Source organism: Schistocerca serialis, chromosome 6, assembly GCF_023864345.2.
Source record: "Schistocerca serialis cubense isolate TAMUIC-IGC-003099 chromosome 6, iqSchSeri2.2, whole genome shotgun sequence".
NCBI lineage: Eukaryota > Metazoa > Arthropoda > Insecta > Orthoptera > Acrididae > Schistocerca > Schistocerca serialis.
Genome location: NC_064643.1, coordinates 131723783 through 131736762, shown reverse-complemented (window position 1 = coordinate 131736762; position 12980 = coordinate 131723783). Strand labels below are relative to the sequence as shown.

The 12980-nt window shown below is 40.1% G+C and overlaps 1 protein-coding gene across 1 annotated transcript in view; it reads right to left on the bottom strand.

Moving 5' to 3' along the window:
- The window catches only part of LOC126483842 (uncharacterized), a 30374-nt gene extending 17450 nt beyond the window's left edge, over window positions 1-12924 (bottom strand). Inside the window, exon 1 of the mRNA XM_050107054.1 lies at window positions 12564-12924. Within this exon, the coding sequence (XP_049963011.1) occupies window positions 12564-12876 (313 nt within the window). The 5' untranslated portion in view covers window positions 12877-12924. The remainder of the gene's footprint in view (window positions 1-12563) is intronic.
- Between the last annotated feature and the right edge of the window lie 56 nt (window positions 12925-12980).

The window sequence follows — 12980 nt, the reverse complement described above, 5'->3', positions numbered from 1 at the left end:
CTTCACAGAAGCTCTCCTGCATACCTTGCTGGACTATAGTTGTAGTCAGAAACAATGATAGTCGAGTTTAAGCTTGTTCTGTTTACCTACATCACACATTCTCTAATAGCCAATGAATGTTCAGTAGTGTTCTGAGACCTCTACTGTAAATGTCGTAGCCGATGTGAGCATTAAACGTGATCGTAGAGGATTGAACGTGAATTTCTACTCCATTTGTTGCAAGTTGTCAACGCTGATGGCAGTGGTAAGTGACAAAATCTACATAAGCAAGCGAGAGACATAATTTGCAGTATACACACTTTCTTCAAAAGTGCAAAACATGTGTATGTGTGTACCACAACTCGTGCTTGGAACCAGCAACACAGCAATACTCGTCTGTGCCTTTATCTGATCAAAGCATAATCATTCATGAATCAGACTATAGCACAACTGAAAGAAAATATACTGCAGAGAAAAGGCATGGCCACAGCACACAGTTCATCATGAAGTGAAAGATTCATGACAGAATACCATCAATATTATAATGTCATAGCACATGACAAGGCACTGTGTCTGATCAATACAGATTTCCTCTTTTATCATTCAAACTTCCTGTCATTTCAACACAGAAAAATAAACAGTTGCTGGAAGCCAGCAGGGTATAACATTGGTTACCCCAACAGTGGTTTTACCAATAACAGGAGAAAGCTGTGCTGGGAGTGTGTATAGGATGTGTTTTACTACACAAGTAGTCACAGGATATGATGCATAAGGCATGAAAATGGGTTGAGGAGGGGATAAGATTTGCCAACAATGTTGCAAAGTTTCAAAAGATAACAAAAAGCTGATCTGAGTGGCTTGGAGAAATAGTAGCTCTGGCGCACCTAATTTCAGGAAATCATAGTCTCAGTGGAGACTTTGAATGACAAATTCAAGGTGCACTATTTGCTTGTAATAAGTGGCCTGGCAGACATCCACTGTTTTTATAATGAAAATATGTAGTATCATATTAGAAGGGAGAAAGTGTCCACATAACCCACTCACGAAGTTGTTGGAAAATGTTCTGCTCTAAGCACTATCATAGTAATAATTGTTTGGGTTTGAAGCTTTAGCATTAATGGAAATTCAGGCATTCCTATAACGCATCCAACTGTTCTTCTTAAATGGCCAAACATGTTTCATATCCTTGTTCCATCATCAATGGGTATCTTTATACAGTTCTGTTTTAGGTAATAATTATTCTAATGAAATAAGGCCTGAAAACAGTGTCTGAAGAGATTATTACCTTATTTTCTAGAATGTTGGTTTATTTGGGAACATCTTTACTATTTGCCAGTAACTTGCCATCTGCAGCTAAATGATTTTACTGTGAGTTTGGTTGGTCATGTAACAGATCACTTTATCAATAAGTGCAATTTTGTTGTACAAAAATATTTCACTGTAAGTAGCAGCATTACTTACAGCAAAATATAATTATGAAATATTTTTGTACAACCAGCTTAAGTTTACAGATGAATTAATGTGTTACATCACCAACAAAATCACAATAACATCATTCAGTTGCAGATGGCAAGCTATCCATATCCAATAAAGTAAAGAGGGTCCCTCAAAAACAACATCCTAGAACAGAAGGTAATAATTTTGTCAGACAAACCGTTTTTAGGTCTACTTTCTTACAAATAATTATTACCTAAAACAAGTGTGCATTTTCCAAATTGTATAAATACTGTCCGAGAATGGCACAAAGGTGTTGTGTGTTTGGACATTTAAAAAAACAGTTGTTTGCACAATAGGTGGTCCTAAATTCCACAATAGTATCAAAAGTCTTTCTTAAAATTGAGGATGACTTCTACAATGTGTTGTTTGTGGAGGATGACTCCTACATTGTGTTGTTTGTGGAGGATGACTCCTGATATTGGCAGGGTGGTGTTATCAAATGTCGAGTAGTGTCTCCTAAACCCACACTGGGAGCAGCTAAATAGCTTCCTGGACTCTAGGAGCCACAGAAGAACACAACTGGCAAGTCAGTTCAGGCTTTATCATGTGAGATGTCAAGGAAATGTTACAACAGCTGCCAAGGAGAGTACTGTCCTCCTCCAGTTGTAGGAGGTGTAATAGAACTACCGCCCTCCACATGTTGAGTAGTGGCCATCAGTCCAAACTGCATTAAATAAAACATAGGAAGCTATTTTTTGTTGTAGTCTGAGATTCTGCAGCATACTCTAGTGAATCTTGTTTAGTCCAAATGAAATAGTGTGCTGACAGAGCTGGTTCCACGTCACACATTGTGACAAATCAGTTGTACAACTCTGTACATTCAAGGTAAAATTCAGGCTGTTCCTTATCACAGCTTCACGACACTAGCAAAACATGTAGGACTCTGGTTGAGCTGTTAATTTTGTAGAAATTTTTCACTATTTCTTGGGCTACAACCTCTGTTGCAGAGGCAAGGGAGCTGAGTGGATATAATTGTTCTCTTCCAGAAGTCTTTGTGTACTCCCATACTTTGGTTGATGATACACAACAGTTTATTCAGAAAAACAGCTTATGCCATGACCCATTCTTGCTCTTCCCAATGTTGATAGGTATAGTGATTTGTTACCTTTCCGACAAAACTCACAATAACCTATGTACTCCGACACCTATTAGTCGACATTACCGGTAATATGGAGTGTGGCGACCCTTTGAGTTTATGATTCCTTGAACTCTGCTGGAGACACTTTCAATAAGGTGTCTAAATGTCTATGGAAGAATGGAAACCCATTCTTCCTCAAAAGTCAAAACCAGAGAAGATAGTGTTGATGAACGCTGTGTTCTGGAGCGAATTCAACATTCTAACTAGCCCCAAAGGAGTTTCCTAGGGTGCAGGTCAGAACTCTGGCCAAGCCAGTCCACTTCAGCAATGTTATTGTCCACAAGCCATTGCCTTAAAGACACTGCTTTACGGCAGTGACACTGTCATGCTAGTACTAAAAATCATTGTCTCCAAATCGTTCCTGTACTGTATGCAGCACACAGCTCACTTAGCATTTTTTGAAGTGCAATAAGGGAACCATAATCTAACCATGACCAACACCTCCATACTGTAACAACAGCCCCTCTGTACTTCACTGTAGGCACTACACATGTTAGCAGGTAACACTCTCCAGGCATTTGCCAAGGCCAAACCCTTCCATCAGATTGATGCAGGGTATAACATCATTCATTACTCCAAATCGCTCATTTCCAGCTGTCCACAGTCCAGTTGCATCATCCTTTACATCATCTCAAGCACTGGTTACGACTGACTACAGGCATGTGTGGCTTATGAGGAGCTGCTTGACCACTGTGCCCCATTCTTTAATTCCATATGCACAGTTATTGTGTTAGTCGGACTGCTGATAGCAGTTTGGAACTCACGAGTAATTCCCTACACAGATTTCATGTGAGAATTTAGATTCACCCTCTGCAATGCTCAGTGGTCGCTGTCCTTCTGTAAATGAGGTCCACCTGGTCTCAGTTTAGATGTCTTCGTTACTTTGTGTTTGCAGTTCATAATTACATCACCAACAGTTGACTAGTGGAGCTTGAAAAGATTTGAAATGACCCTAATGAATCTGATAGTCAAGTGACACCCAATGACAAGACCACATTTGAAGTCACAGAGTGCTCCTGACTAGCCTCTACTGCTGTTACTGCTTCTCTACTAATAACACAATACTCCCCACATCCTTTTATGATGGTGGATCCACCTCTCATGACATATAGTGGTTAATTTCACATTACAAAGGGTTTCTGGATACTTCAGATAGTGAGTGTGTGTGTGTGTGTGTGTGTGTGTGTGTGTGTAGCTCTTTCTGACTCAATCAGTGCTACATTTTCTGTACACAAAATGATTCTGAGCCTTCACAGTGAAATCTGCCGATCCCTCAATGCAGTCGGATAATCATGGCTCTGTCTAGGAACAGTCTGTCTCCTAAAACAATCAGCAAATTTTTGATGTGGATGGATCAATAGCTTTTTGGATGACCTCTTCAATCATGTGGTCCACCCGCTCCTGGCAGCTATTGTAAAATTTTATCACGATCAGTAGACAGTATAAAATCCAGGTCACCATGCTAAGTATTCATTTTACACGTCTTCTTTCAGATAATGTTGTCCCAGTCAACTTGATTAAAATACGATGTGTTCAGTGAACACATTGACAGTTTCACATAATCAAACCTCTGCAAAAGCGGAGAGATCTATGGCGGAGAACAACCACACAGAAGTGGTAAATGGCCTCATTTTACATGTGTTTAGAAGACACAGTTCTTCTGGGAGAAAGCAAATCCTCAATATCTCTTCCCCAAGAACAAATGTCTGAGGAAATCAATAACACACAAAGTCTGTTAACATCTCCAATTAATAATAATAATAATAAAAGGTGGGAGGAGCTGTTGAATGACGCCTGTGAGATTTGACTATGTGATCATGTAAATCGAAATTGCACACTGTTGTTGCTCAAGCAATGTGCACCAATACATTTATTGCTTGTAGTTGAGTGACTCCACACTTCATCCTTTCACCACTGAGGGTCATCCTCCCTATGGAGTTTGTAATCTCTACAGACAGGCTGCATTTCAGATGTATCTCTTTCCCCTTTTCTCTTTGGCGTGGAGGTGACACTGTATGAGAGGGGATGGAGCAGAAAGGGTAGATGGTTCTGTTACTAATATGTCCATAAACTATTCCAGTAGTTGGTACATCTGTCGGATTTGCACATGCATCATAAAATCAGCTGACACGACATTTTGGCATTCCAACTGGCTGCCAATTGCAAACACCACTAAGACATCAGAATCATCACCCCTAAACAGGGCACAAAATACCTATAGTATGTGGGCCAAAAACTTTAGTAAAGTGTACAAGCACAGGCACACTATGACTTATTGCGCTGGGAAAGCCTACACTTCTCCACAAGTTATTGGTGTATTCTGTTCTTATGGTTTGGTATCCATTTCCTTGTCTTTTATGTACAGGACACTTAGCCAGTCTGGGTTACTGGAAGTAATCAATTAATATTTTATTGACCATCTAAATTTACTTTCACATTTGGAGCTTCGACAAAGCTACCAATATTTGTTCCTGTGGTGTCACCGCCAGACACCACACTTGCTAGGTGGTAGCCTTTAAATCGGCCGCGGTCCGTTAGTATACGTCGGACCCGCGTGTCGCCCCTGTCAGTGATTGCAGACCGAGCGCCGCCACACGGCAGGTCTAGAGAGACTTCCTAGCACTCGCCCCAGTTGTACAGCCGACTTTACTAGCGATGGTTCACTGACAAATTACGCTTTCATTTGCCGAGACAATAGTTAGCATAGCCTTCAGCTACGTCATTTGCTACGACCTAGCAAGGCGCCATTATCAATTGCTATTTATCTTGTGATGCATGTACTGTCAGACCGATGTTCACCAATTATGGATTAAAGTTAAGTATTCCAGAAATCATGTACTATTTTTGCTACTATAAGACCTTGACCTGTTGCAGACCTCATGCCAGCCTGCGTGAGCTAAACGCGTGCCTTTCGGCTACCCGTCACTGTGGATTGGCTGTCTTGCCAGTCCACAACAGTTCCAACAGTGGCATATTGCCAAGCCACCCTGTCTTTCAGGACACAAGCAGCAAGGGTTGCTGACAGGACACACTTCCCAGTATTCTGCTGAATAAACTGGTGCCACATGCCATCCAGATGACCAACAGGGACATGTGACAAAGGAGTCACATTGTGGTTGCTGACCTCATCCTGGGGAGCAGCAGACCACAAAGACGCTCTCTTGTGATCCAGCTTTCAGACCGAGCAAATGGTTTCCCACTGAACACATCTGTCTCTGCACTCCATGACTGGCCACCAGTGAAACTTGACATGAACAATCTTCTCTGTCCTTCCTATTCCTGTATTTTACCTTCACCCAACAGGAAGACACCTCACTGTTCAGCCTGGACAAGCCCTTATGTGACCTATAATTTCAAAATATAATAAAAATTCAGTTTCTCTCTCTCTTTCATTTCGAACCTCCCATCCAATACCCTCCCTCTCCCATCTCTGCCCAGACTACCACTTCTTGTGCCTGCATATTTCTTCATTTTTGGGTGCAGCATACTCCTTCTTTTGCAAGAGAGACTCAACATTTAGCTGCGAAAATATTATCTAAATTCATACCTTTTTTGGCCATTACTGATTAATGGACTTCTTTGGTTGCCAGAATCGGGTGTGAATCAACTATCAAGTTCTTATTTGTGGATTTGCATCTGTAGGTGATATTCCAGCATTCTTTGTTCCTGCTCTTATTTGAAGCATTGGTCTTTTCATTTGGTTTCTGGAGTACAGATACAAAAAAAAATGTGCTATAGCTGGTTGCCTTAAAAACCTTCCGGATTCAGCATACAATATGTGTATTATTAGTAACATTTTTGTTTCCTTCTTCATTAAACTTTGGGAATTCCTGACCCCAGATTGGACATATACCTGTGCTGTTAACACGGTATGGAAATCTCTGGTTCACAGGCTGGGGAGAGAGAGAGAGAGAGAGAGAGAGAGAGAGAGAGAGAGAGAATGAATTCTGCAGGGCACAATTTTGATACTATAGCATCGCAACAAGCAGGGTCAATGCTTCTTGCAAATGAAGCCAGTGTTGTAACTAATGATTTTAGATTGACAGCACCATGAATAACGTTTCTGAAAGAATTATTGGGCAGGTCTTGACTATATTGAGTGCAACAAAATAAATGGCATAATAAGCACACGCAACTGTAGCACATGAACAGGAATTAGTGGAGAGAGTACAATTTTCTTAGAAAATGTAAGAAACATGTTATGAATTTCTCAAGCAGCTAAGTTCAACAACTTTAATAAGACCTTTTCATTAATTTTAAGCCACTGTACCATTTGATAATGTGTAAAATACCAGCATGCAAACACACACACAAATCAATTGTGTACATGGTAAGTCATTAAGTTTCAATTATACTTTGAAAGACTAATATTACATAATTATTTGTTGTTTGCAGGTAAATGTCTGTAGTTCTGAGACACATGAAAAGCCCTGTGTCACAGTACCATAGAACCCCAGTACAGGAGCAAAAAAATTATTGACATCCAACAGTCATAGAATCTTAGAACATGTTCTGAGCCCAAACATAATGAGGTATCTCAAGCAGGAAAATGTCCTTCATGCTATCCAGTATGGACTTCGAAAATATCATTTATTCAAAACACAACTTATGTTTTTCTCAGATGACATCCTGAGTGCCATGGGTCAAAGCAATCAGATAGATGCAGCAGTTTTGACTACTGATAAGCATTTGACTCAGTATCTCATCAATGCTTTTTAACAAAACTATGATCATATGGAAGTATACTGTAAATATGATCTTATGGACTACCAAATAAAATTTGTGATGATTTCTTGGTAGGGAGATGAAGCATATTATCTCAGTTGGAACGAAGTAACTTCAAGATTGTTTCAGAAAAGTGTATGGGTACTCTTTCTGTTCACAGTGTAGCTTATATTATAGGTCCAGCAGCCAATATTAATAGTAGCCTTAGTCTTCTCGCAGACAATGCAGCTATCTGTAATTAAGTACTTCCTGAAAATATCTACAGAAATACTGTCTGATCTCGGTAAGATTTCAAAGTCGTGCTGACATTGGAAGTTTGCTTTTGTTGTTAAGATATGTAAAATTGTGCACTTCACAAAAAAAGACAGTATTGTATGACTATGATGGCCATGATTCACAAGTGGAATAAGTCACATCACACAATTTGTGGGGATGTGAAATAGAATGATCATATACAATCAGTCGTAGGTGAAGTAGGTGACAGACTTCGGCTCATCGGCAGGATTCTGGTAAAATACAATCAGTTCATGAATGACACTGCTTGCAAAGCACTTGTGCACTAGTGCAACCCATTCTACAATATTTATGAAGTACGAAATTACAATGAAATCCAGACCATTAGCTGCTTACAGGCATTGATAAATATGAATGGGGAAGTTGAAAATGTGTGTCCCGACTGGGACTTGAACTGGGGATCTCCTGCTTACATGGCAGATGCTCTATCTGATTGAGCCACTGAGGATACAGAGGATAGTGCGACTGCATGGACTTATCTCTGGTACGCTCCCCATGAGACCCACATTTCCAACTTACTGTCCACACACTACATTTGTAGTGCCCCTGCCCACTATACTCATTACTTGCGGAAGTCAACCTACCAATTCTTGTAAGAGTTTGAGCAAATGTGAGTGCACCCGCACTGAAGAAGATTTTTAGCTGGTAAGCTTTATTTATATATGAAGATGGTATTTGTTCTTTTGGACATATCCAAACAGATACCATCTTCATACATAAATAAGGCTTACTGGCCAATGATCTCCTACAGTGCAGATGCACTTACATTTGCTCAAACTCTTACGGGAATCAGTAGACTGACTTCCGCAAGTAACGAGTATAGTGGGCAGGGGCACTACAAATGTAGTGTGTGGACAGTAAATTGGAAATGTGGGTCTCACGGGGAGTATACCACAGATAAGTCCATGCGGTCGCACTATACTCTGTATCCTCAGTGGCTCAATCAGATAGAGCCTCTACCATGTAAGCAGGAGATCCCAGGTTCGAGTTCTAGTCAGGACACACATTTTCAAGTGTCCCTGTCGATATTTATCAATGTCTGTAAGCAGCTAATGGTTTGGATTTCATTGTAATTTCATTCTTCTAGAGCTGCATTCTTTCGGACATGTATGAAAGAAAAGATAAAATATTCATATATAAATAAGGTTTACTGGCCAATGATCTTCTTCAGTGCAGATGCACTCACATTTGCTCAAACTCTTACGGGAGTCGGTAGATTGACTTCTGCGAGTAATGAGTATAGTGGGTAGGGGCACTACAAATGTAGTGTGTGGACTGCAAGTTGGAAGTGTGGCTCTCACAAGGAGCATACCTGAGATAAGTCCCTGGAGTCCCACTATCTTCCGTGTCCTCGGTGGCTCAGTCAGATAGAGCATCTGCCATGTAAGCAGGAGATCCCGGGTTCGAGTCCCGGTCGGGGGCACACATTTTCAACTGTCCCCGTTGATATTTATCAATGCCTGTAAGCAGATCATGGTCTGGATTTCACTGTAATTTCATTCTTCGAGAGCTGCATTCTGTTGGACATGTCCGAAAGAACATATACCATCTCCATATATTTATGAAGTATGCCTCAGATTATGTGTAGCAGGAGATATTGAATGTACACACAGAAGAATGGCATGAATGGTAACAGGGATAGCTGACTGAGTCTACTCAACCGTCAGTGTATCCTGTCAAGTGTAACATTATGTTAAGTACTTGGCAATCACAATGTTTTTGGTTGTATGTTCTAGTTTTAATGTTGTTTGTGTTCAGTTATTGTGGATGGCAGCTTGCAATGGTTGTTCACTAGACCTATATAGGTCTAGAGCAGATGACGAGTTTACTGAAGATCTCAGTACTGTTGATCTGTTCTGCTTTTTTAACTCTACTTCAACATTTATACCATCCAAACCACTGTGAAGTGCACAACAAGCAGTATGTCTCATTTTACTAGCCTCATATAACTTGCTATGTTATCCCTACCAGAAAATCCCCAATCAAGTCACAAATTTCATTTGATACCCCATACGATTGTACTTTCAATAATAAACATAGATGTGGTACTAAGTCACTTAAATTTTGGAAGCCAAGAAATACTGCATCTACCTGGATGTCTTGCTTCATATCTTTCAATATGTCATGACACATAGGTTTCACTTGATCACAGTTTTTGGAATCCACACAACTTCACATACGAGGTCACTCTGTTTGAGGTACCTCATTATGTTTGAGTTCAGAATATCTTCTACAACAAATAGATGTCAAGGGTATTAGGTGGCAGTTTTGTGGAACATTTCTGCTATCCTTCTGGTAGATGGGTGTGACCTATGCTTTCTTCCAACTATTACAGATTTTTGTTCAAGGGATCTATGGTTGATTATAGTTAAAGGAAGGGTTGACTTGGCTGCAAATTAAGAATAGAATCTGATAGGGACATGACCATCAGACCCTGGACCTATGTTCTGTTTTGACAATTTCAACTGTTTCTCAAGACCATTGGTTTACCTGGATCAGTAATGCAAATACTGTGATGGTTACCTAATGAAGGCCATGACTGACCACCTGTCCTATCCTCATAACACATGTTACTGTGCTGTGTGCTGTGTGTTGTATATTTTGGCCTACTGATTTGCACTCTATTACCTTAACAAAGCCCATATCATTGTAAGACGATCCTTGGATAAATAAAAGATAAATAAATAAATAAATCTTTATAGAGTTGAGGTCTAGTTTTTGTCATTAGATCTAATATATTTCCAGCATGACATTGTTCTAAGTAGTTTTCAGAGAAGGCATTACATAATGTTTCACAGGATGCCTCATCAAGTCCACAACTAACAAAATTGTAATCATCCCTGAGGCTTCCTCGATAGTTTTTTGAGGCAACTCTGGTGGTCACCAGAAAGATCCAATTACAATTTTATGCTCACTCCTGATACTGAGCCTTACCCAAACAATCTAAGCTGCAGCTTCAGTTCCTATCTCAGTACACTTGAGTTTCTTGTCTACTATGACAAATACACCACCTTCATTTCCTATTGGCCTACCAAGCGAAGTGACGCAATGGTCGGCACAATGGACTCCACTACGGGGACGACAATTCAAACCCCGTCTAGCCATCCTGATTCCGGTTTTCCACGGTTTCCCCAAATTGCTCCAGGCAATTGCCAAGATGGTTCCTTTGAAAAGGGCATGGCTGGTTTTCTTCCTCATCCTTTCGTGATCTGTGCTTGTGTTCTGTCTCTAATGACTGCAGGATGACAAGGCATTAAACTCTAATCTTCCTTTGCATTAGCCTATCCTTTCTATATAATAGTTAAATCTACCCCAAAACTCTCACTGCTGCCAGCTGTGGGTTTTAACCAGCTTTCTGTATCTAGTATTATGTAGGCTTTTTAGGGCCGCTTGAATCTCTGGAACTCCACAGTGAATGCTTCATCAGTGAACCCCTAGGATTTTAATAATCTCATCTAGGTGGTGAGGGGGGGGGGGGAGGGGAGGGGAGGGGAGGGGTGCATTTCTTTGGATTTACACTAATTCTTCCAGGTCTTCTACAGCTATCACTATCTGGATTGGATGGAGATGTGCCTAATCCAAAAACAAAGATCCTTGTGTGGACCCCACACACAATCAGCTACCTGGTTTCCAGCTGATGGCAGCAGCTGTGTTGTTAGACTTATATGTAGCACAGACTGAGGTCTTTTTGTTCTAGGTTGGAAGGTGACAGAGCAGTTGTGAGTTGATGAAGCCGAGGAATGTGGTACATACAGTTCGGCACAGAGTTATTTAACTATTCATTGTTCCAGCACACCATATCTGAATGGAACAAGAAGAAACTTTAACATGTTGTACAATGGGAAGCCCCTCTGACATGCACATGGATGTGTTTTAACATTACATTGACAAAATGAGGTCATCACAGCCAGAGCTTAATTTAGATTGGGGAAAAATGGGAAATAAAATCAGGCAAGGTCATTCTAAATAACTACCCAGATAGTCACTTTGAGATTTAGCCAAAGGATAAAACAAAAACTTGCATCTGGATGACTGGACATGAATTTCAATCACCTTCCTTACAAATACAAAAAAAGAGGGAGATTAGACTCTAGTTTAACCTCCAACTGATGACTGTCCACAAGCTTGAGTAGGAGAGAAGCAAAGGGTGGGGTGGGATGGGATGGGGGGTTATGACTTGGATTGCACATGGATGTGGAGGAAAGTGATTTACAGAAATCAAATAAGACCTAAATCCATATATCTATGAGAGAAAATTTGCCATTATGAGACATTGTACTAGATACAGTAGAATGGTGCAGCAAGCTAAGAGTTGACAGGCGTACTACTAATAAATGAAAATACAAAAGTGGTTTTCTATTTGACCTACCAGGTACATTGCTATTCTACAGTTATAAATTTGCCAATTTTTTACTTTGGTAACGAATGAAATACTAGCAAATATGTACATATCTGTTACTAACCGACATCCTACAAAATCGAAAGCCTATCAGAGATCAAAAGTCGTCAGTCAATGGATAATCTAGGCTTTTCTTACGGCATCAGAACATAACTTCGAAGTCAGAAACTCTAAACTCAAACAAAAAAATCAAGAGACTGCGCCAGAATGAGGGCAGAAATATAACATTCTGGACAGTTTAAAATGAGTGGCATGGGCGGGCATTGAAAGGGTAGACAAAAATATTGTTTTATGAAATGAAGTGATATAATATCGTCATACGACATCGTAAGAGATAACTGAAAATGCGTCTACGTAAAGATACAAAATGTAGTTCTCCTGATGTATAGTATCCGCCGTATATGCCATAAGTTGGTCAATTCATATACATAGTGTAGTTTTCCTTCATGTATGGTTCTTAAACGATGTTCTAATTTTTTTAGTTATTTTGTAAGTGCCTCTCAACAATAACTTAAAAAATAAATCACCTACGAGCAAGAGATAATCCATAGAATTCGTCGAAGTCTTCGTGTGTTTCAATATCTTGGGCAACGCCATCACTAATAAGTCTCTCTTCTTGAACATCTAGAATTATAGGCGAATCCTCATCCCTAAATATGCGGTATTTGCCCGCAAAAGCCCCCGAAATCTGAGTCTCTTCACTTTGTTTCTTTGAGTCTTCAACAGAATTATTCCGGTCTTCACAGAAATATCTGCAGATTTTATATGATGAAGGTGCGAAGTTAACTACAGGTTCAAGTGCAAATAAACGTCTAGTTCGAGAAACAAGTCGGCGCAGCATCATCCCATAACACTAAAAACATAAACAAACAATTCAACGCACCACAGTAAATCAAAGATCGTAGTAGTACGCAAACACACCGTAAACGTTACAACACTAAATGAGAT